Source organism: Entelurus aequoreus, linkage group LG12 (genome assembly GCF_033978785.1).
Source record: "Entelurus aequoreus isolate RoL-2023_Sb linkage group LG12, RoL_Eaeq_v1.1, whole genome shotgun sequence".
NCBI classification, from domain to species: Eukaryota; Metazoa; Chordata; class Actinopteri; order Syngnathiformes; family Syngnathidae; genus Entelurus; species Entelurus aequoreus.
The window spans coordinates 8,915,527-8,941,976 of record NC_084742.1 but is presented as its reverse complement, the minus strand read 5'-3'; the positions used below and the strand labels follow the sequence as shown (position 1 = coordinate 8,941,976).

Genomic DNA, 26,450 nt, shown 5'->3' with positions numbered 1-26,450 from the left:
AAGTGTTAAACTATGGCATAATATAACATTTATGTGACAAAACAGGGACTATTTGTTGACATTCTTATAAAGACTGGTTGGCAGCTAGGACATTATGAACAGTGAGTCAACAACGACTCAACAAGACTCACCCATCATATGTATCCAGATTTGCTTCTGATTTCAAGTGGTCTCTGGCATGATTGGCCCGTTCTGTAACTACGGCAACAACACATGAAACAGTCAGTCGCTATTATGCCAGCATCAGGGAAGTTTACAATAAAGACAAGACCCGACCCCCAAAACAAGGTCCTGCAATTTGAAGTGTTTACTGGACTCTGTTGTTCAGATTGATGTCCAGGTCCAAGTTTAAGTGCAGAGACAACAACAACAAGAAAAGCCAATTCAGGTAGTATATATCAAAACACAAAAATGAGCCGTGGCCCTGAGGGGGGGGGGGGGGGGAGAACACAAAATGTCTGCCGTAAATCTGTTTGCTCTTATAATCCCAACACAAATAAAAGAGTTTCTGGCCGCTGCAGGGACTCTGCACAAACTGTATTCACTGTGATGGACCATCGCCAGTGCAGACTGTGTAGCTGCTGCAAACACTTATTGAATAATAGATGTGTTTGGATACCCCAGCTTATCAGCTATCACCGCCTCCATTAGGGCTCCGCCATGATTAATGGCACCAGAAGCCAAATCATATTCTTGCAGGCCTCTCCAGGCCCGAGCCGTGCTGGGGAGCGATTTCGGCGGCCGCCGAGACTCATTTTTTATTCAAATATTTGAGGTGCACCTCTGACGGGAACCCACCGATCACGTCCGTGGAGATGCAGGCTCGGGAAAACAGCGGCGCCACCTTCTGGTCATAAATGTACTTCCCCTGCCGCTTCCCCCCGAAGGGATTGACGTACACCAGCAGGCTCTTGGGCCGATCGGCTGCAGAAAGAAGAATGTGGGATAGTCATTAACAATTTTTTTTCCAATTGCTTACACACTAAATTTTAAAGATTCAAGATTGTTTATTGTCATATGCACAGTTAAACAGTTTGCCGTACAATGAAACTCTTACTTTGCTAGTCCACCCTTCAACAAGTCACACGGTACTTAGCTAAAATAAAAATAAATGTACAGTTTAGCAGTTTAAAATAAGGTATGAAAAAAAGTATAAGCTACGGCAGGGGTCACCAACCTTTTTGAAACCAAGAGCTACTTCTTGGGTACTGATTAATGCGAAGGGCTACCAGTTTGATACACACTTAAATAAATTGCCAGAAATAGCCAATTTGCTCAATTTACCCTTAACTCTGTTATTATTAATAATTAATGATATTTACACTTAGATGAACGGTTTAAAAGAGGAGAAAACACGAAACAAATGACAATTAAATTTTGAAACATAGTTTATCTTCAATTTCGACTCTTTAAAATTCAAAATTCTACCGAAAAAAAAAAGAAGAGAAAAACTAGCTAATTCCAATCTTTTTGAAAAAATTTAAAAAATTATTAATGGAACATCATTAGTAATTTTTCCTGATCAAGATTAATTTTAGAATTTTGATGACATGTTTTAAATAGGTTAAAATCCAATCTACACTTCGTTAGAATATATAACAAATTGGACCAAGCTATATTTCTAACAAAGACAAATCATTATTTCTTCTAGATTTTCCAGAACAAAAATTTTAAAAGAAATTCAAAAGACTTTGAAATAAGATTCAAATTTTATTCTACAGATTTTCTAGATTTGCCAGAATGTTTTTTTAAAATTTTAATCATAATAAGTTTGAAGAAATATTTCACAAATATTCTTCGTCGAAAAAACAGAAGCTAAAATTAAGAATTAAATTAAAATGTATTTATTATTCTTTACAATAAAAAAATACATTTACTTGAACATTGATTTAAATTGTCAGGAAAGAAGAGGAAGGAATTTAAAAGGTAAAAAGGTATATGTGTTTAAAAATCCTAAAATCATTTTTAAGGTTGTATTTTTTCTCTAAATTTGTCTTTCTGAAAGTTATAAGAAGCAAAGTAAAAAAATTAATGAATTTATTTAAACAAGTGAAGACCAAGTCTTTCAAATATTTTCTTGGAGTTTCAAATTCTATTTGAGTTTTGTCTCTCTTAGAATTAAAAATGTCGGGCAAAGCGAGACCGGCTTGCTAGTAAATAAATACAATTTAAAAAATAGAGGCAGCTCACTGGTAAGTGCTGCTATTTGAGCTATTTTTAGAACAGGCCAGCGGGCTACTCATCTGGTCCTTACGGGCTACCTGGTGCCCGCGGGCACCGCGTTGGTGACCCCTGGGCTACAGTATATACAAGGCACAGTGAGTAACATAACATTATTGCACATTCGGATTCACAGTCGACAAGATAAATACGGAGCTGACATTGTCACAGCAGCAGTTTTTAAATTTAACATTTTCACACAGTTAACAAAGTCTACACACAGTAAACAAAACCACTTTGCAGATTTGCCTAATATTAGGCTTGGACTCTGCTTCACAGTTTTTGCAAAATATCACACACAATGCTTTACACACACCTTCCCATCTTGCACACACACTAGAATTGTGATACACCCATTTTCACACTTTTCACACACACTAGGATTGTAATACACACATCTTTAGCTCCAGATTTTTTTTCAAGCCTTGCTGTTGCCCAAGTCTGCACATGTAGCCTATACTCTATGCCAGTGTTTTTCAACCTTTTTGGAGCCAAGGCACAATTTTTGCGTTGACAAAAATCCGGAGGCACACCACCAGCAGAAATCATTAAAAAAGGAAACTCAGTTGACAGTAAAAAGTCGTTGACGCAATTGTTGGATATTACTTTAAACCATAACCAAGCATGCATCACTATAGCTCTTGTCTCAAAGTAGGTGTACTGTCACCACCTGTCACATCACCCCCTGACTTATTTGGAGTTTTTTGCTGTTTTCCTGTGTGTAGTGTTTTAGTTCTTGTCTTGCGCTCCTATTTTGGTGGCTTTTTCTCTTTTTTTTGGTATTTTCCTGTAGCAGTTTCATGTCTTCCTTTGAGCGATATTTCCCCGCATCTACTTTGTTTTAGCAATCAAGAATATTTCAGTTGTTTTTATCCTTTTTCGTGGGGACATTGTAGATTGTCATGTCATGTTCGGATGTACATTGTGGACGCCGTCTCTGCTCCGCAGTAAGTCTTTGCTGTCGTCCAGCATTCTGTTTTTGTTTACTTTGTAGCCAGTTCAGTTGTAGTTTCGTTCTGCATAGCCTTCCCTAAGCTTCAATGCCTTTTCTTAGAGGCACTCACCTTTTGTTTATATTTGGTTTAAGCATTAGACACCTTTTTACCTGCACACTGCCTCCAGCTGTTTGCAACATCTACAAAGCAATTAGCTACCGGCTGCCACCTACTGATATGGAAGAGTATTACACGGTTACTCTGCCGAGCTCAACAACAACACATAATTTGCAGACTATAATTACTGGTTTGCAAAAAAATAATTTTAACCCAAATAGGTGAAATTACATAATCTCCCACGGCACACTAGTGTGCCGCGGCACAGTGGTTGAAAAACACTGCTCTATGCTGTCATTTTTATTTATCTCCAGATTTTTTTTCAAACCTTTTTATTAGAGATGTCCGATAATGGCTTTTTTGCCGATATTCCGATATTGTCTAACTCTTAATTACCGATTCCGATATCAACCGATACCGATATATACAGTCGTGGAATTAACACATTATTATGCCTAATTTTGTTGTGATGCCCCGCTGGATGCATTAAACAATGTAACAAGGTTTTCCAAAATAATTTAACTCAAGTTATGGAAAAAAACGCCAACATGGCACTGCCATATTTATTATTGAAGTCACAAAGCGCGTTATTTTTTTTAACATGCCTCAAAACAGCAGCTTGGAATTTGGGACATGCTCTCCCTGAGAGAGCATTAGGAGGTTGAGGTGGGCAGGGTTGGGAGGTGGGGAGTGGGTAGCGAGGGTGTATATTGTAGCGTACCGGAAGAGTTCGTGCTGCAAGGGATTCTGGGTATTTGTTCTGTTGTGTTTATGTTGTGTTACGGTGCGGATGTTCTCCCGAAATGTGTTTGTCATTCTTGTTTGGTGTGGGTTCACAGTGTGGCGCATATTTGTAACAGTGTTAAAGTTGTTTACACGGCCACCCTCAGTGTGACCTGTATGGCTGTTGACCAAGTATGCTTTGCATTCACTTGTGTGTGTGAAAAGCCGTAGATATTATGTGACTGGACCGGCATGCAAAAGCAGTGCCTTTAAGGTTCATTGGCGCTCTGTACTTCTCCCTACGTCCGTGTACACAGCGGCGTTTTAAAAAGTCATACATTTTACTGTTTGATACCGATCATTTTGAAACCGATATATTCCGATATTACATTTTAAAGCATTTATCGGCCGATAATATCGGCAGTCCGATATTATCGGACATCCCAACTTTTTATTTGTCTTAGATTTCAATTTGTGCTGCATGTCATTGTTGACAACTGTGATATGTTACTTCACCTGACTGTGGTAAAAATACATATTTGCAGTTTGCGGCATCATTGTTGAGCAGTTCCTGAAAAGATTACAGGATATTTTTACTTTCTCTTTAGGTCCTTACGTATAGGCCCACTTCCAAGTAAACAATGACGATTGCTGTGGATTTGCCAATATATTTTGTCAGGTTACAGTAATCATTCATCACATATGCTAAAAGGGTCGGGCAAAATGCCCCAAACATGTGATTTCTTATAGTAAAATGTGTTTTGCATTTATCACTGTTCTGGGTAACTCACTCCCATAGTGTCTTATCATTTGAAGTCTGTGTGAGTGAGATGAAAATAAAACTGCATTTTTACAAATGCTTGCTTTATTTTGGTGAATGGGCATATGTTTTGACCCAAGTGTGTCATTTTGCAAATAATCTAGGAATTAAGAAAATTTAATGTGGTGTTTGGAAAAGTGTGTAAATCCTTTTTGGGAAAAAAAGACACAGTTAGTAAAATTGTGTGTAAGCAAATGGAAAAACTGTAACAATTAAAAACATTTTTTTTGTTTTTTTTGAACAAATGTACACCTGGCAGCAGCTTGATGAAGTTTCCATTACGGAGAAACCTTTTAAGGAATGCTCGGTCAAACTGACCGCTTTCCCAAAACGCGCTGTTGAGGGAAATAAATGGTGGGCGGTGCTGGGCGGGAGCGCGAAGTAAGTGCAAGGCACTGCATCATTTGGTGATAAACCTGCAAAAGTGCTGCGAAGGAGAATGCTAAATGGCTTGTTTACGGCCAGGCACCCTTCTCAGGCAACAAACCAGGGCTCTGATTGAAAACCAAGCGTAATGTATGCGTCCACAAACTACCACAACAATCGGGTTCTTCAATCAATCCGCCAATCAAATTTTTACTTGTACAGTATTTGACGTACATATAAAATGTAGCACAAAGTGCTTTACGTTTTAAAAAATAAATAAAATAAATAATTCCAGGCTCAAACTCGCAGTCCTCGCCCCCTAAACCCCCATTTCCCTCCACGGCACACATACACAGGTGAAAAAAAAACATATGTGGCTGAGCACGGAGGAACCAGGTGAGAAAACACTATCTAACACACACAAAAAAATGCTGGGTTATTTTTTTTTCTACCCAAATGCTGGGTTGAGCGTGTTTCGTCATATCTATGGGTTATTTCTGAGGAGTTGGGTAGTTTTTGTGACCCAGCTGGCTGGGTTGGCCTTGGGACGTTGCCCATCCCCCAAGATTTAAAGTAACAATCCTGGCTTCTCTCTACTTCCTGAGACGGTGTCAGGCGGTCAGCGTCGTGCTTTGGGCGGAATGAATGAAGTGGGCGTGGCCTAAACAGAATTTTAAAAAACGGTAGTAGGTGTATGTCGTGTCCGAGCGCCGTTTTGTTTTGTGGTTCTCTAAAGGAGAAATATAATCTTAGAGAAAAATGTAGTTTAAAATATTTGTGCGCACGTACAACGCTTGTGGAATTAAATTATGGAATGGATTAAGCAAAGAAATCAAACAACGTACTAATATGATCCACTTCAAGAAACTATTCAAACTGAAAGTGTTTACAAAGTACAAAGAAGAAGAACCATGATAAACATTCTGAATTTAATTCATCCATCCATCCATTTTCTAGATAATCTTACTCAACTCACCATATGAAATATATCTTACTTCACCAATTATTTATTTATTTGTATTATTACTCATGGAGTATATTGTAAATAAATTGAGAACAGGAAGTGAACAAAAGTTTTAGCAACTGCTATGTGAAGGAAAAGTGGTCGGATTAAATAAGCTCTGCTTTTTCCTACTCCTTTTCGAACATGTTGAATAGAGAAACTGGAAATTGTGATGTGTCATGTTGTATGCACGCATGTTCCAAATAACCTCAAACTCAAAGACAACTGCCATTTCAGCTGTAGTGCGTAGGCCATAATGGTTTATGACTCCTACAGGCAGAGGTCGGTATTGCAACTTGTAGTTTGCAAGCACCCAACTTCTGCCTGTAGCGGTCGCAAAGTCGTCACGACATCTGCAAGAAAGGCGGCCAAGAGCTACAAAAACCACAAAGGTCAATACCGACGTCCGCTTGTAGGGGTCGAGCTTGACTTCCATTGGGTGAGTCTTTTTCCCAGAGTGCATTGCAGCTTTTTGATACAAATATTTTACCTGCTTGTTTGGAACATTTTTGAAACTCCGTTTTAAGGTGAAGCAATGTTAAATATACCTTTTCAGAACAATCCAAAATAGAAACTATGAGTGAGGATATCTAAGTCCTTGGGTAGGTCCCTCGCATAATCACGGTAACCAAGAAATGATATAGTACTCCATATGTATTGATGCAGACTACGCTAAATGGACTTTACAATCAATTGTGACTGATTGTGTAAGCAGTTAAACACCAAAATTATTCATAATATTGTCCTATGTTTGTAGACTAAGTATATACTGACCGGTGAATCTGGTCTGCATAAGAAAAAGACGGACAGATTGAAAAATTCAAGAGGAAGTTTTTACGTCTTCCTGTAGGAAACATAAATCATCATGGAAACAAATGCCGTAAAGCGTAAAAACTACAAATTGCAATACTGACCTCTGCCTGTAGGAGTCATGAATCATTCAGGCAATTGGCCGACAAAAACATGAAAATAACCCATTTTTTTTTGGTAGAATTGATCCAGCATTGCAGTTAAAATGACCCAACATTTGGGTTGAATATATGACCTGTTTATTTGGTAGAATCAACCCAGCATTGCAGTTAAAATGACCCAACATTTGGGTTGAATATATGACCTGTTTATTTGGTAGAATCAACCCAGCATTGCAGTTAAAATGACCCAACATTTGGGTTGAATATATGACCTGTTTATTTGTTCAAATTAACCCAGCATTTTAGTTAGAATTACCCAACATTTGGGTTGAATATATCATTTGGTAGAATTAACTCAGCGTTGAAGTTAAAATGAACCAGCATTTGGGTTGAATATATAATATATAATTTGGTAGAATCAACCCAGCATTGCAGTTAAAATGACCCAGCATTTGGGTTGAATATATGACCTGTTTATTTGTTCAAATTTACCCAGCGTTATAGTTAAAATTACCCAACATTTGGGTTGAATATATAACCCGTTTATTTGGTAGAATTAACTCAGCATTTTTGTGAAAATGACCCAGCATTTGGGTTCAATATATAACCCATCTGTCTGGGTTAAATCAACCCAGCACTGGTTTGGTCCAATAGTAAACCCTGCAGCAGGGTAACTATTGGACCAAAACTACCCAAGAGAGTGTAGGGAGCCGAGTTAGTCAAAAGTATCAATACTACATAAATATGTATTTAAAAACTAGCTACAATTAAATAAATTGATGTGGTAAATACTAAGATACTACCTACTCAGTGGCCTAGTGGTTAGACTCTAACCACTAGGCACTAGGCCACTGAGTAGGTAGTACCTAGTATTTACGTTAGAGTGTCCGCCCTGAGATGGGTAGGTTGTGAGTTCAAACCTCCGCCGAGTCATACCAAAGACTATAAAAATGGGACCCTTTACCTCCCTGCTTGGCACTCAGCATCAAGGGTTGGAATTGGGGGTTAAATCACCAAAAATGATTCCCGGGCGCGGTACCGCTGCTGCCCACTGCTCCCCTCATCTCCCAGGGGGTGAACAAGGGGATGGGTCAAATGCAGAGGACAAATTTCTCCACACCTAGTGTGTGTGTGACAATCATTGGTACTTTAACTTTAACTTAAATACAAACTAATAAATATGAGATAAAATAATGAGATGAATAAGAATATTTGTTAAACGCCTATCTAGTTAAAAAGATAGGTCTTGAGTTTGTTTTTAAAAATAGTCACATTCTCTGCAGCAAAATAGGGGGCATAATATTGGAAATTGGCCCCCCCGTGGGTGTGAGTCCGATGCCAGAAGACCTCATGGACCGTGAGGGCTTATGAAGGCCTAAGACATTTAAAAACCAGTAAAATATTCTAACATAAATACAGTAGGGAAGGGATTCATACGGCCCCGTTCCTGGGTGAATCTTGCATGAGAGGAAGATGGCGGTGTTAATCATTTTGCAATGCAGTCAGCTGAAAATAATGGAAAGCGCCACTCTACATTGATACTGATTTTAAAATATTCAACACTCTACTGCCACCTGGTGGCTAATTTGGATACTCCCCCCTCCCCTATTTTGTCACGTTTCATGTGTCAGGTATGAATCCTCTTCCTACTGTAAAGGGCAAATTTCACCCTTTGATGTCTGATGTTAGATTTACAGCTCCTTTCTTATTTCAAATACATGTTTATGATGTTCCAATAGTAATATGTATGCTTAGCAGTCTCGTTAACATTCGGTGGCGCCCCTCTCTTCTTTTTGAGATCACTCGTGTCAAAGGCTTAGCGATGTGGAGATGTGTTATTGATGAGGCAGGGGTTGAAGATGACGTTCATCAAAAAGTTGTTTTTGCCAAAATATGGTCAAGTTGATTGTCAGTACCAAGATAAAATGCAGTGTTGTTGTTGTTGTTAGCAGTGTTCACCTTTAACACAAAAAACGGAAGTCGCGCTTGTTGAATATTTTCATTGATCGCCACAACGTGACAGAAAATAAGATTTGTATGCAAAATAAAAAATAACAAAAGATCTGCGATGGAGGAAAGCGCAACACGGCTTGAACCTGAGGGTTCCTGGTTCGATCCCTGCCTTCTACCACCCTAGTCGTGTCTGTTGTGTCCTTGAGCGAGACACTTAACCCTTGCTCCTGATTGGTCGTGGTTAGCGCCTTGCATGGCAGCTCTCGCCATCAGTGTGTGAATGTGTGTGTGTGTGAATTGGTGAATGTGGAAATAGTGTCAAAGCACTTTGAGTGCCTTGAAGGTAGAAAAGTGCAATATAAGTATAACCCATTTACCATTTAACATTTGAAGCGCGATGTGGCGATGGACGACTGTAATTAGTAGGGGTGCACAAAAATGGATTCACATCCGAATTGAGATTCTTATTCATCCCGATTCTAAATTGATTCCTAATTTTCTAAAATAGCTCAAAAACATTTTTTTTTTAAAATTTGTGTTGATCTATGAAGTCCCAGTAACCATTGTGGAGGGCTTCAAACACAACATCAGCCAGCACCTGCGCAGGTGGCTGGTCTTGCCGAAGAGCCTGCATGGGCACACCAACAAGCTGCAGCTTCCCCTTCACCGGATTGACCGTGAAAAGTTTAAAGTCACCAGAGCCGGGGAGGTGTTGCTTTACAGAGACTCATCTGACACCAGAGTCTCCTCTGCTGGCATCAAGGTCAGCACTGGGAGGAAGTGGAAGGCACAGGAGGCCATTGACCAGACAGAAGCAAGGCTGAGACATGACGTCTTAGTAGGTGCTGTGGCAGTCGGACGAGCTGGGCTGGGTAGCCACACAAGACCACGCTACGGCAAAGCCCAGGGTCGAGAGAGACGGCTGATAGTGCAGGGAGAGATCCGTGCAGAGGTTGAGGAGGAACAAGACAGTGGCCATGCGCCAGCAAGGAGCCTGGACAAATTGGGACCACGCATCTACCCGGAAGATCACCTGGACAGAACTTTGGAAGTCAGTGTATGATGTCCTCCTAAGTCCATCTAATCTTCATAGCTGGGGGCTAGCAGAAACACCTGAATGTCCACTATGCAAGGCACAGGGTTCCCTGGAGCACATCCTGAGCTGCTGCCCTAAAGCCCTGGGAGAGGGGAGGTACGCATGGCGCCAGTACCAGGTGCTGAAGGCAGTAGAAGACACCATTGGCACTGGAATCCAGCAGAGCAAACACCAGGTCCCAGTCGGGCACAACATCTCCTTCGTCAAGGCAAGGGAGAAGCCACAGGCAGGACGTAAGGCCCCAACCGGACTGCTAGCCACAGCCAGTGACTGGCAGCTGCAGGTGGATCTTGGCAGACAGCTGAAGTTTCCAGAGCGCATAGCAAGGACATCACTGAGGCCAGACCTTGTCTTAACGTCTGACTCAACGAAGCATGTTGTGCTGCTGGAACTTGGTCAGTCCCCTGGGAAGACCGGATGGAGGAGGCCCATGAGCAAAAGAAGGCCAAATCCCTTGAGCTGGTCGAGGCATGCCGAGAGAGCGGCTGGAGGGCCCGCCGTGAGCCAATAGAAGTGGGCTGCAGGGGCTTTCTAGGTCAATCTGTGCATCGAGCATTCAGACTTCTTGGAATCAGAGGGTTGCCGGAGAGAAGAGCCACCAGAAACATCAGCGAGGCTGCTGAGAAAGCCTCAAGGTGGTTATGGATCAAGAGGGAAGACGGATGGAGTAGTACGCTGCTTGGACACAAGCCGGAGCCTGATCAGCCCCGGTTGGGTCGCCCGGGCGAGGGTGTATAGAGATCAAAGACCCGAAACACCCAATGAACCTCGGTTCTTTACCGAAGATGTGTCCAAGCTGCACCGCAAGGTGTTTCTCAATCTATGCATTTTAAATCATAAATAAACGCTAGCAAAGATCAGCTAACAATAAAGCCAATGGAAGTCGCTTTATTCCGCGCTCTAAAAATGTCCATCGTTTTATATACATGCTGTAAGGATATATGCAATGTACTAACATTCATAATAGCATGTAATATTTAAGTATTTTGCTCATCTTAAGCATATGACTCTTTAATTTCACAGACATATAACAACGTTTGCTTTTCCCTTCAACAACACTACTAATCAGGTCAGACTTCACGAGAGACAAAAAAAGACTACTTTGGGACAAATGATGATCCACAACCTTATATTTTTGACCCTGAATATACAGAGGATGACCAACAAGTTTTAGAAGCTATGTGCAAAACAAATCCAGCTTTGGTGAAACAATAAGCATTATGTAGCAGTATTGCTAAGTGCTAGACAGGATATATAAACTACGAACATAATTAAAGATACCAGCCTGACACGCCATCAAACATTTCAGGATACTACCATGCTTAAGTTAGCTTGTTAACAGCTAACAAGTGTCAAGTACCAGGTTATCTGACTCTGAGGTGCACAGCTGCGAAATTGGCAAAAAACAAAAGTTACCATGCTAACAGCTAGCATGCATCAAGTACAAGTTATACGACCCTGAAGTGAATCGCTGTAAAAATAGCTGAACAAGTTAGCATGTGAATGCTAGTTAGCTCTCTTTGATCACGGCGCCGCTAAAAGTAGTTCCTCTGTGTCTAACAATATCGCTAATACTTGGTTAATATTCAGGTCAGGAGGTATAAATGGAGTATTGTCTGCGGTTTTTGGATGTTTTTTAGAGGGCTTTATGGGCGTAATGGTGTACTCCCAATAGCTGCATTGTTAGCCCCCTCGTACTTGCCATATTTTACGACTTAGAAAGCATTAAAAGAAAAACATATCTGTTCTTTTTAAGAGCTGGTTCGTAGCTAATTGTTATGTCGGCTATTGTCGGTTGCAAGCAAAGAATTCAGTTAAAAACATCCACGCCATTAGTTGGTGTAGCAAATATCCCTGGAAGATCGGACTAAAATATCCAGTTTTACTCCTCAGCTTGAAATTATAGCTAGAGATGAACATAACTTTGTTTTTCAACCACGGGAACGAAGAAAGTGATGTTGATTTGCGATCAAGTGTCAAGCGCTTCGTCACAGAACCAATTAAGCTCGTACAAGGTTTTATTTTACAATACTGAAAGATAGACAGACGCTAAAAGGAAAGTTTTCTACTTTGAAAAAAGCAGCACGAGGCCATTATAACTCTTAGAAAACATGAATTTCTTTCAGCGGTGCTTTTTTGTCTGCGCCCTCAGGGGAGACTGAAGGCAAACCTATACCATATAAGTCGCTTTGAGGATGTCTTCTTTGCAGACAGGCCCTCTCAGGCACAGACGTATAAATGAAGGTATCGAGCCCGAGAGAATGGATTTCTGCTGTGTGCGGATGTCATGCGGACTAGTCTCACTGCTGCCAGTGCCACGCTGGTGTGTTGGGAGTGGGTTATAGCCCTGATGCAGGAATGTAGACCGTTCTTAACATTCTTTTGTCAAGCCCTAGGGCAGGGGTCGGCAACCCAAAATGTTGAAAGAGCCATATTGGACCAAAAATACAAAAACAAATCTGTCTGGAGCCGCAAAAAATTAAAAGCCATATTACATACAGATAGTGTGTCATGAGATATAAATTGAATTAAGAGGACTTAAAGGAAACTAAATGAGCTCAAATATACCTACAAATGAGGCATAATGATGCAATATGTACATATAGCTAGCCTAAATAGCATGTTAGCATCGATTAGCTTGCAGTCATGCAGTGACCAAGTATGTCTGATTAGCACTCCACACAAGTCAATAACATCAACAAAACTCACCTTTGTGTATTCTTACACAACGTTAAAAGTTTGGTGCACAAAATGAGACAGAAAAAGACGTGGCATAAAACACATCTTAGAAAGTCGGAGAAAGTTCTACATGTAAACAAACTACGGTGAGTTCAAGGACCGCCAAAATTAGTAGGACAAAAGGGCGCTGGCCAAATACTCGAATCAGTGAAGCATGTTTAATAGAAACAGTGTGCTTTATAACAATTAGGGAGGTTTGTGTCATGTTTGCCCTCCTACAGAAACCATATTAACACAAAAAATATATGTTTTTCCCCTCATCTTTTTCCATTTTTCATACATTTTTGAAAAAGCTCCAGAGAGCCACTAGGGCGGCGCTAAAGAGCCGCGGGTTGCCGACCCCCGCCCTAGTGGGAACATGCCATTTTGTACGTAGCTTTGATGCTAATTACTAAGGGTGTCAATCTTTGGGGACCGAACGAGCCGATTCCAATTCCTGGGGTGACTATTCGATTCTGAATCGACTCTCGATTCAACACTATTCTTGATTCAAACCGATTCTAGCAATGTTATTAATATTATTAAATATATAATATTATAAAAGAAACGTGTTCTTGTCTTACGTAAGGATTGTCAAATAGGCACAATACCGCCCAAAAATTCAGTTCCCCTTTTAAAGGCCTACTGAAAGCCACTACTACCGACCACGCAGTCTGATAGTTTATACATCAATGATGAAATCTTAACATTGCAACACATGCCAATACGGCCGGGTTAACTTATAAAGTGCAATTTTAAATTTCCCGCGAAACTTCCAGTTGAAAACGTCTATGTATGATGACGTTTGCGCGTGACGTCAATGGTTGAAACGGAAGTATTCGGACACCATTGTATCTCAATACAAACAGCTCTGTTTTCATCGCAAAATTCCACAGTATTGTGGACATCTGTGTTGGTGAATCTTTTGCAATTTGTTTAATGAACAATGGAGACTGCAAAGAAGAAAGCTGTAGGTGGGATCGGTGTATTAGCGGCTGGCTGCAGCAACACAACCAGGAGGACTTTGACTTGGATAGCGGACGCGCTATCCGACGCTAGCCGCCGACCGCATCGATGATCGGGTGAAGTCCTTCGTCGCGCCGTCGATCGCTGGAACGCAGGTGAGCACGGGTGTTGATGAGCAGATGAGGGCTGGCGTAGATGGAGCGCTAATGTTTTTATCATAACTCTGATGAGGTCCCGTAGCTAAATTAGCTTCAATGGTGTCGTTAGCAACAGCATTGCTAGGCTTCGACAGGCGGCACAGCATTAACCGTGTAGTTACAGGTCCAGTGTTTGGTTCGGTGTCTCCTGATAGTAGTATTGTTGATCTTCTGTCTATCCTTCCAGTCAGGGGCTTATTTATTTTGTTTCTATCTGCATTTAAGCACAATGCTATTACGTTAGCTCTGTAGCTAAAGTGCTTCACCGATGTATTGTTGTGGAGATAAAAGTCACTGTGAATGTCCATTTCGCGTTCTCGACTCTCATTTTCAAGAGGATATAGTATCCGAGGTGGTTTAAAATACAAATCCGTGATCCACAATAGAAAAAGGAGAAAGTGTGGAATACAATGAGCCCTTTTACCTAAGTTACGGTAAGAGCGAAAAAAGATACGCCCTGCACTGCACTCTAGTCCTTCACTCTCACGTTCCTCATCCACAAATCTTTCATCCTCGCTCAAATTAATGGGGTAATCGTCGCTTTCTCGGTCCGAATCGCTCTCGCTGCTGGTGTAAACAATGTGCAGATGTGAGGAGCCCTTCAACCTGCGACGTCACGCTACTTCCGGTACAGGCAAGGCTTTTTTTTAATCAGCGACCAAAAGTTGCGAACTTCGTTGATGTTCTCTACTAAATCCTTTCAGCAAAAATATGGCAATATCGCGAAATGATCAAGTATGACACATAGAATGGATCTGCTATCCCCGTTTAAATAAGAAAATCTCATTTCAGTAGGCCTTTAAGGTAGTATTTAATTTGGATCAATGTGAGTGATACGTTTTTTTTATTCATTACAATCTACCTGTTATCTTACTGACGTAGGGAAAAAAAATATAATATACAAGGGTCCTCTTATATGCAGCATTATCCTCACATCGCCCCCCACCTTTGTATTACTATGATTTGTTCCTAGGTGAGTAATTCTCTAGCATACTGTCTCCTTCTCGTCAGAGCACACACTACTGATTGCAGAATCTAACCCCTCCAACTCCACTGAGTGCTATCCAATGGTTTTGTCTCTCACTCACTTTAAAAGCCAATATCACTGCGGTCCCACTAGTGCACTTCCACCACGATTGCGCATTTTAACTCCTTAGTAGTCCCAATTAATGGACGCTTACGTACTCTGCAGTGACAGCTGATCATTAATTGCTTGAATCCATCGCTCGCAGAGGTCTTCATCTGAGCAGTGGAAGGCCATCTCGTCGCATTGCCACTGATGCTGCTTCAGCCTCCCCACGTAGAAGACTGTTTGGAAACAAAAGAGACCCGGTCAAGATAACTTTCAGAAATTGTGTCATTAGGTCGTTATCTTTTCCGCTCTTAATTTTCCCCATATATGACTCACTCTCCAACACCATTTCTAAAGACTCATGCAGGTGGAGTCTCTTCATTGTCTTCGCTACTAGTTTCCTTCTTGTCAAGTCTGCTGTTTTTAGAATAGTTATTTTTGCAAGATTTTTCAAAAAAAAGATTTTACAAAAAAAAAAAACTTGTCCACTGGGATATGAGTCATAATGTTCAGTATTTATTAGGGGAGTGAATCTTTGGGTTTCGATTTAGAATCGATTCTTGATTAAACAGGATTCTTGCAATTAGAGATGTCCGATAATATAAATGCGTTAAAATGTAATATCGGAAATTATCGGTATTGTTTTTTTATTGTTTTTTTTTTTTTTTATTAAATCCACATAAAAAACACAAGATACACTTACAATTAGTGCACCAACCCAAAAAACCTCCCTCCCCCATTTACACTCATTCACACAAAAGGGTTGTTTCTTTCTGTTATTAATATTCTGGTTCCTACATTATATATCAATATATATCAATACAGTCTGCAAGGGATACAGTCCGTAAGCACACATGATTGTGCGTGCTGCTGGTCCACTAATAATACTAACCTTTAACAGTTAATTTTACAAATTTTCATTAATTACTAGTTTCTATGTAACTGTTTTTATATTGTTTTACTTTCTTCTTTATTCAAGACATTTCTTTTAATTTATTTATCTTATTTTATTTTATTCATTTTTTTAAAAAGTACCTTATCTTCACCATACCTGGTTGTCCAAATTAGGCATAATAATGTGTTAATTCCACGACTGTATATATCGGTTGATATCGGTATCGGTTGATATCGGTATCTGTAATTAAAGAGTTGGACAATATCGGCATATCGGATATCGGCAAAAAGCCATTATCGGACATCCCTACTTGCAATGTATTATTTTTATTTATTTTTTTAAATTAAAGGTTAGAAAATCTCTTTCTGATTGCAAGAAGATGGCCTAAAACAGTGATTCTCAAACTGTGGCTTCCATTTAGTGGTACGCCAAAGGAATCGCTTGATGAAAGTACAGTGTTTTATTTCCTTATATTCAAACTCAGTGTTAATGTTCAAACTGTGTGTAATGTTACAGTTTCCAAAAATATTAAATATACTTGTTAATATACTACTGTGTCTTAATGTTGGTCATTATGGCTTGTACATGGTGAACACAGTTTGAGAATCACGGGCCTAAAAATATATTTTAATAAGTTATTCTTATAAAAAATAAAAAAAATTATAAATAGTTTTATTTGTATTTTTTTTAATTATTTTGTTTTTATTAATCAGTCCAACAAAACAATACACAATAACACCATAATAATAATTTTTTTTTTTTTTTTGGAAAATTATGAATTGATCAAGTATCAGGATGACTAAATAAAAAATTAAAAAAAAATCCTAAAACACAAAATAAATTGCGATTCGGATGCAAATCGATTCTTGTGTGCGCTCCTAGTTTATGTGTATCGTTTTTATATTCTGCCTATCTGCAGCATCAGGATAACATAACAATCCGACACTTTAGTGTTCTGGGTCCGTATTCTTAAAGATTCTTAGTGCAAAGAGTTGCTCATTTAGTGGCCAAATTCTAAAAAACTTCTTACAATTATGATTCGTTTTCTAACAATTTCCCCTAAAAGTGAAGAGTAGATCCCAGTTAAGATACAAGACATTAAAACAACGTTGAGAACGTGTTGAAATAGGTCCTGACGTTTAGCAACTCAAACAATGGAATAACATGCTTTTTGACCACGTTTAAACAATGTTGGGTTGTGACGTTGATTTGACCATTGGAATTTTGGTCTTTTGCCAAACAATATTCTACAACACAAATCCAACGTTGAAACAACATGCTTTTTGACATCGTTTATTCAATGTCAGGTTGTGGCGTTGATTTGACCATTGAAATTTGGTCATTTCCCAACCAACAACGTGCATTCAATGTTAGACATCAACGTTGTCTCAATTCAAAAATACAACCATTTTTACAACCACGTTGTTTCAAAGTCCGTTTTGAAGGACGCCTACGTATAATCAACGTTGTATCAATGTCTTGTGCCTGCTGGGAAGGTGAGATCTGTTAAGAGCAGGGAAGAAGCGTTTTAAGCGGTGTCGGAGTTCCCTCAGCCTCTCCAACCCAACGGCAAAATGCAATATCGCCCGAAATGAAATCCAACCAACGCTGCTTCTTATTGACCGCTCAACAATCAAAGATTGAGCCATTTTACCTTTGTAAATACTCAATTGAGTTCAAATGTTGAAAGCTAAAAGTGCAACAAATACCTGCATGGCTATTAATGTGAGTAAATAAATATAAGTAGCTTGTGTCCCCTCTGTGATTACATCGATATTTTTCAACATCACAAAATCTTCTTTCGTTTTTTTATAAATGTATATTATGTTTATAAACTCAGGAAATATGTCCCTGGACTCATGAGGACTTTGAATATGACCAATGATATACACGTACTGTACATATACAAGTACATATGCACACATACATTCATGCACATAATCACGTTTCATCAAACATATATTAATGTTGTTGCCCTAGGGCAGGGGTCACCAACGCGGTGCCCGCGGGCACCAGGTAGCCCGTAAGGACCAGATGAGTAGCCCGCTGGCCTGTTCTAAAAATAGCTCAAATAGCAGCACTTACCATTGAGCTGCCTCTATTTTTTAAATTTTATTTATTTACTAGCAAGCTGGTCTCGCTTTGCTCGACGTTTTTAATTCTAAGAGAGACAAAACTCAAATAGAATTTGAAAATCCAAGAAAATATTTTAAAGACTTGGTCTTCACTAACTGACAAAGAAACAGATAACAGATTTGGTGTCCAGTTCAAAGTGTGACATGATTTATTTAAAAATTTGAGCGTTGACTTTTGTATTTTACATGAGTTTTTATTTGTACAAACATGGTGCAAAGTAATTCATGATTTGTTCAAAAATGTCAGTGGCTAGCTAGTTAAAATGGGATATTGTGATTTCACAAGACTGTCTTAGAAGTGATCATTTGAAAATGTTCAATTTGAAAAATGTGCACTTAGAGAAAATATAAAAATAAAGTGTTGCATATTGATATTTATCTGTTTCTATATATATTTATTGTGAGAAATCATTAAGATGATCAGTGTTTCCACAAAGATAAATATAATTAATTATTAATAATAACAGAGTTAAAGGTAAATTGAGCAAATTGGCTATTTCTGGCAATTTATTTAAGTGTGTATCAAACTGGTAGCCCTTCGCATTAATCAGTACCCAAGAAGTAGCTCTTGGTTTCAAAAAGGTTGGTGACCCCTGCCCTAGGGTAAACTGGGTATAACACATGGCACTCTGACAAAGCTTAACCTATTGTTACTATAACAATCTACAAGGTTAATGTAGGTTGCTTCTCTTTCTTCCCCCCCATTTTTCTGCATTATTTCGTATCTCAAGTTATCATTACGTACATGTATTGTTGCATTTGAACAACTGTATTGTTGATAATAAAGGTAAAGTATTGGTATTGTTCATTATCAATAGCGCTATTTCTACTGGTATTTGTATTGCTCCATTTTTAGTGTAATAATGCTCATTGTCATTTCTGTATTATTTTTTATTTTCGCTAACTGCTTATTTGCTATTACTTTTACCATCCTATTTGTACATGTCGTATTTGCTGATGTTAAAAAATTAAAAAAAAAAAAAAGAATATGTATATTCTGTAACTATTTGGTATCGGATTGATACCCAAAATTTCTGGTATCATCCAAAACTAATGTAAAGTATCAATCAACAGAAGAATAAGTGATTATTACATTTTAACAGAAGTGTAGATAGAACATGTTGAAACAGAAAATAAGCAGATATTAACAGTAAATGAACAAGTAGATTAATAATTCATTTTCTACCACTTGTCCCTCATAATGTTGACAAAATAATAGAATGATAAATGACACAATATGTTACTGCATATGTCAGCAGACTAATTAGGAGCCTTTGTTTGTTTACTTACTACTAAAATACAAGTTGTCTAGTATGTTCACTATTCTATTTAAGGACAACATTGCAATAAGAAACATATGTTTAATGTTTAATGACATTTTTTGTGGTCCCCTTAATTTAGAAAAGTACCAAAATATTGGTATCGGGACAACACTGATACACACACACCGAGCACCTACTGGCAGAAATATAGATCGGCGCCTATGGATTTGAGGGCCCATCTTTTGCCCACTATCAACAGACGTATATTTGTATCTCGCTTTCGGGATAACCAATCACAGCTCTCGAAATGATGACTCGTACCTGGCGACTCCTCACTAAGATATGAGTTTCTGTCCGTTCCTCGCTCAGAGTTCTCTGAGAATGTTCTGGAATCCCTCCTAAGCTGAGACTCCTTGCTAGGAACTCTTTGTTTGAGCTGGGAACTGTCTGAGAGGATGCCTAGAGTCTTCAGGAGTACAGGACCCCATCGTTTAGTTCCCTTGAGACAGGACTACTCGTTTACCTGTGAATGCATACGGATTCTGCTGGAGGTGCTTGGCGGCCTTGGTCTGGTCGTTGACGTATGTCTTCTGCACGGCCACGATCTCCCGCACCCGATAAGCATGGATGTTGGCTGCGGAGACATTATCACAATCCTAAATTATTCAACAGGCTTTACAACACAAGCTGACAGTCCTTGTAATGAGTTTTTTCCTCCGCTTTATACTTGTTCACACACACACACAGGCTTGAATACTAATGACAATTCCAAAGATGAATTATGTAAGGCGTTATTTTGATACCGGCGTTTGTTTTTTTTCCCGTCCGTTTATTCAACTTGCCACAGAACTGTGTGACGAAAGCTCAGTGGCGAGTTTAACCGGCGCTGAAAAGAATGGGAAGGAAAAACCAAGTCACGCCTCGAGGGACGGAGCGAGGGTTGCCGTCGGAAACTACATCCTCTTGTTCCCCTTTCCCACGGGGCCAGGATTTAAGCTGCCGGTTCCTCATGGCTCTGTGATAAAAAAAACAACAACCTGTGCAGCATTTAGGAAGGGCTGTTCATTAAAAGAATTCCTTGAGTAGAGCGTGATCCGGTTCCTCCAGTACAAGGAGACGGGGTGGATCAGCGTCATCAGGCGGCTTTTGGCAGCGACATCAAAGATTTTAATGCCTTTTAATGAACTACTTGAAAGCGAGGGAGTGAGAAACTGAAGAACGTTGTACAACAGAAAAAGGCTGCTATTTTTGCCGGACATTTATAGTGGATCACACTTTAAACTTCCTTTACATTGCATTTTCTTTATCAGTCACAATCCTTATGTAAGACAAAAACACATGTTTTTCTTTTTTTATGCACTCTAAATCGTAAATAAACACTAGCAAAAGTCAGCTGACAATGAAGGTATTAGGATTTGCTCTATTCTGCCTATAAAGCGCTCCAAAAACCTCCATTAAGGTTTTATATACATGCTGTAAGTATATATGTAATGTAGTAACTAGGGATGTCCGATAATGGCTTTTTGCCGATATCCGATATTGTCCAACTCTTTAATTACCGATACCGATATCAACCGATACCGATCCATCCATCCATCCATTTTCTACCGCTTATTCCCTTCGGGGTCGCGGGGGGCGCTGGAGCCTATCTCAGCTACAATCGGGCGGAAGGCGGGGTACACCCTGGACAAGTCGCCACCTCATATCAACCGATATATGCAGTCGTGGAATTAACACATAATTATGCCTAATTTGGACAACCAGGTATGGTGAAGATAAGGTACTTTTTAAAAAAATTAGTAAAATAAGATGAATACATTAAAAACATTTTCTTGAATAAAAAAGAAAGTACAACAATATAAAAACAGTTACATAGAAACTAGTAATGAATGAAAATGAGTAAAATTAACTGTTAAAGGTTAGTACTATTAGTGGACCAGCAGCACGCACAATCATGTGTGCTTACGGACTGTATCCCTTGCAGACTGTATTGATATATATTGATATATAATGTAGGAACCAGAATATTAATAACAGAAAGAAACAACCCTTTTGTGTGAATGTGAATGTGAATGTGAAGTGAATGGGGGAGGGAGGTTTTTTGGGTTGGTGCACTAATTGTAAGTGTATCTTGTGTTTTTTATGTTGATTTAATTACAAAAAATAAAATAAAAAAATAAAAACCCGATACAGATAATAAAAAAAACGATACCGATAATTTCCGATATTACATTTTAACGCATATATCGGCCGATAATATCGGCAGGCCGATATTATCGGACATCTGTAGTAGTAACATTCATAATTACATGTAATATTTACATATTTTGATCATTTTAAGCGTACGGTCGCGTATTAATTTCACAGATGCATCGCAACATTCACTTTCCCTTCAACAACAACAACAGCAACGCTACTAATCATGGCAGACTTCATGAGAGACAACAGAAACTACTTTGGGACAAATGATGATCCAGAAACTTATATTTTTGAGCCTGAATATACAGAGGATGATCTACAAGTTTTAGAAGCTGTGTGCTAAACAGATGCAGCATCAGTGAAACACAAAGCATCACGTAGCAGTATTGCTAAGTCCTAAAAAAGATATACAAACTACGAACATAAATTTTTAAAAACACTTACTGTACAATGTCTGCTCTCACTGGGATGACGACTGATGGAATGTTCATTACTTCCCGTTTAGATGAAGAATTAATCATAATCCTCACAAAGGATATTAATATTTGTGCAGAAGTTTTGGGGAGGCTGAGATTTTTTAGATAAATAAAGTCTTTAGTGCGATTAAACAAAAAAATAGTCACTAGAGAAAAAAATTACAACTATATAAAAATAATCACTGACCTTTTTTACACTAAATAATACACAATTTCAGAAGCTTGGCTCATTTACAGTTGAGAAAAAACATTTTAAAAGTTATATTTTACAGCAGATTTTGGGAAGCTGAAATTTTTAGGTAAAAAAAAATCAGTCACTATAGAAAAAAATAACTACTATACAAAAATAATCACTGACCCATCTCAGCGCTTATAAATAATACACAATTTTAGAAGCTTGGCTTGTTTACAGTTGGAAAAAAATATATTTATGTGATATTTTCACAGCAGACTTTGGGAAGCTGAAGTTTTTAATCAATAGAAACCAAGTGCGATTAAAAAAATGTGTCACGATAGAAAAAAAGAATGTCACTATATACAAAAAAAATAATTAACCCTTCTTACAGCTTATAAATATTACACCATTTTGAAAGCTTGGCTCATTTAAAGTTGAAAAAAATATTCTTATGTGATATTTTTACAGCAGATTTTGGGAAGCTGAAATTGTAAGGAAAATAAAACCTTGAGTGCGGTTAAAAAAAAAATCTGTTGCTCTAGAAAAAATGGATATGTAAAAATAATCACTGACCCATCTCCTGGCTTGTAAATAATACACAATTTCAAAAGTTTGGCTTGTTTACAGTTGGAAAAAAATATATGTATAATATTTTTACAGCAGATTTTGGGAAGCTGAAATTTTTAGGTAAAAAAAACCATGAGTGCAATTAAAAAAAAATCGGTCACTATAGAAAATAACTACTATATAAAAATAATCACTGACCCATTTCAGCGCTTATAAATAATACACAATTTTAGAAGCTTGGCTTGTTGACAGTTGGAAAAATATATATTTATGTGATATTTTCACAGCAGACTTAATCAATAGAAACCTCAAGTGCGATTAAAAAAATGTGTCACGATAGAAAAAAATAATGTCACTATATTAAAAAAATAATTAACCCTTCTCACAGCTTATAAGTATTACACAATTTCGAAAGCTTGGCTCATTTACAGTAGAAAAAAATATTTGTATGTGATATTTTTACAGCAGATTTTGAGAAGCTGAAATTGTAAGGTAAATAAAACCTCGAGTGCGGTTAAAAATCTGTTGCTATAGAAAAAATGACCACCATGTAAAAATAATCACTGACCCATCTCCTGGCTTGTAAATAATACACAATTTCAAAAGTTTGGCTTGTTTACAGTTGGAAAAAAATATATGTATAATAATTTCACAGCAGATTTTGGGAAGCTGACATTTTCAGTCAATAGAACCTCGAGTGTGATTAAAAAAAAAATTTGTCACTACAGAAAAAAAAATCACTAAATAAAAATAATAATTATCCCATCTCACAGATTATAAATAATACACAATTTCAAAAGCTTGGCTCGTTTACTGTTGAAAAAAATTCACATGTGATACTTTGACAGCAGATTTTGAGAAGGTGAGATTTTTACATTAATAAAACCTTGAGTGTGATTAGAAAAAAAATAAAAATCTGTCAATACAGAAAAAAAATCAATATATAAAAATAATAATTAACATATCTCACGGCTTATAAATAATACACAATTTCAAAAGCTTGGCTCGTTTACAGTGGAAAAAAATATTCACATTTCATATTTTTGACAGCAAATTTTGGCGAGCTGACTTTTTCATTCGATAGAACCTCGAGTGCGATTAAAAAAAAAAGTGTCATTATAGGGAAAAAAACATAGCCACTATATAAAAATAATCACTGACTCATCTCATGGCTTATAAATAATACACAATTTGGAACATCTGGTTCGTTTACAGTTGAAATGTGTGATATTTTTACAGCAGATTTTGGGAAGCTTTTTTTCAGGAGTGAGGATATCGAAGTGACTTACTAAGGGTTCATGTCCCAATAAATGATGCATTCAGAAGTGTTCGCCTCGTCGCAGGTTTGCCATTCAAGTCTGATGGCAAATCAGTTTAGAAGTACTGACGCTCACAGACTCATTTCGCTTATTTCCCCCGTGAACTTTTTGAGATGTTCACATTTCAATCCCTAAATTTGCCCCCGCTTGCACCTGCTCTAATGAAAGTCATTCAAAGACTCTGGCGAGGGGGAAGGACGTGACACGGCCAGTTGAAGTGACCTCCTCACCAGCCTGTCTCTCCTGCCCAATTATGAAGTTGATATGGCCAAACGGATGGCGCTCGCAGTCGCCGCCACGACATATTATTCCTCTCGAGGGAGTCTGGGCCTGGAATAGGATTTCATTTCCTTCCCAAATAAAAACGATGCACCGTGCAGGCATAAATAACTCGGCGGCCATCGATATTCACACTTTGACAAATAGGAAGAAGAGCGATGGCCTCAGGGGGTTGGAAATATGACAATAAACAATTGAATGTAAATGGAATGCAGACATTGTAAATGGCTTTTACTGCTATCATTTACACTTTTCATGAGGTAACACGTGAAATGGACTTTAAAAATGGGTGACACCCGACAGGTTGACACAACCGCTCAATCAAATCTGCAAACACAACTTCCTGGCAAGTTATATGGCGCTTTACAGGCGTAATAAGTTAGCAATCCATTAGATAACTAATCAGGGTTAACGCAAGAGTTGAGATATGCGACAACGGGACTTTATTGTCCATGGTGTAATGGCTTCCAATGCAACATAAGGGCAATTTTGCATTAAGTGTACATTTGGCATATATTAACGTTGTTGCCCTAGGGCAGGGGTCGGCAACCCAAAATGTTGAAAGAGCCATATTGAACCAAAAATACAAAAACAAATCTGTCTGGAGCCGCAAAAAATTAAAAGCCATATTACATGTGTCATGAGATATACATTTAATTAAGAGGACTTAAAGGAAACTAAATGACCTCAAATATAGCTACAAATGAGGCATAATGATGCAATATGTACATATAGCTAGCCTAAATAGCATGTTAGCATCGATTAGCTTGCAGTCATGCAGTGACCAAATATGTCTGATTAGCACTCCACACAAGTCAATAACATCAACAAAACTCACCTTTGTGCACTCACGCACAACGTTAAAAGTGTGGTGGACAAAATGAGACAGAAAAAGAAGTGGCATAAAACACGTCCTAGAAAGTCGGAGAAAGTTATACATGTAAACAAACTATACGGTGAGTTCAAGGACCGCCAAAATTAGTAGGACAAAACGGCGCTCGCCAAATACTCGAATCAGTGAAGCATGTTTAATATAAACAGTGTGATTTATAACAATTAGGGAGGTTTGTGTCATGTTTGTCCTCCTACACAAACCATACTAAAACAAAAAAATAGATTTTTTTTCCCCCTCATCTTTTTCCATTCTTCATACATTTTTGAAAAATCTCCAGAGAGCCACTAGGGCGGCGCTAAAGAGCCGCATGCGGCTCTCGAGCCGCGGGTTGCCGACCCCTGCCCTAGGGCAGTGGTTCTTAACCTTGTTGGAGGTACCGAACCCCACCAGTTTCATATGTGCATTCACCGAACCCGAACCGTAATCATACAATTATGTTATTATATTAAAGAAATACTAATAAAGATATATTTTACAAACAGAAAGTTACAGGAATGTACACATAATCCAATGTTTACATCTCATTGTGCAACATGTGAATGTTTTGGTGGGAACTAAATGCGATATCTGAAAGGGGTACACATTATTTCCAAAGCAGGACCTCCCCACCCAGACATATAATACTAGTACACAACTCATGAAAAACAATATGTTATAGTCATTGTAAGCGGGCCAAAACACTTATATTAGAAAATAATCTCATGGAAATGACTGCTGTCATTTGATTACAACAATAAAACATTGAACTTGTTATTTAGTCAGGTTTGGGACAGGTGTGCTGCAGGTGTGGCCACAGTGCATGTGCACGTCTGACGTCGCTCACATGTGCGCCACCGAATGCTCAAGGAGTTTTTGCGTTTGCTCACACCCATGGAAAATTAGAGGGAACATTGTTTGGGGGTATCCATAATACGCCGACAGGGAGAAGTTTTTATTTACACGATGAGTCGGGCGTGTCTTGACCTCCGCGGCGGAGGCTCTGCCGAACCCCTGAGGCCGACTCACCGAACCCCTAGGGTTCGATCGAACCCAGGTTAAGAACCACTGCCCTAGGGTAAACTGGGTAACACATGGCACAATGACAAAGCTTAATCTAATGTTACCATAACAATCTACAAGGTTATTATAGTCTGCTTCTCTTTCTTCTCCTC

The 26,450-nt window shown here is 38.6% G+C and overlaps 1 protein-coding gene across 1 annotated transcript in view; it reads right to left on the bottom strand.

Annotated features, from left to right (window-relative positions):
- cerk (ceramide kinase) overlaps positions 1-26,450 on the bottom strand; it is a 92,594-nt gene that overhangs the window by 45,758 nt on the left and 20,386 nt on the right. The window contains exons 2-5 of the mRNA XM_062064591.1: positions 19,913-20,023; positions 15,211-15,333; positions 799-924; positions 132-198 (exon numbers count right to left, since the gene is read on the bottom strand). Coding sequence (XP_061920575.1) covers positions 132-198; positions 799-924; positions 15,211-15,333; positions 19,913-20,023 — 427 coding nt within the window. The remainder of the gene's footprint in view (positions 1-131; positions 199-798; positions 925-15,210; positions 15,334-19,912; positions 20,024-26,450) is intronic.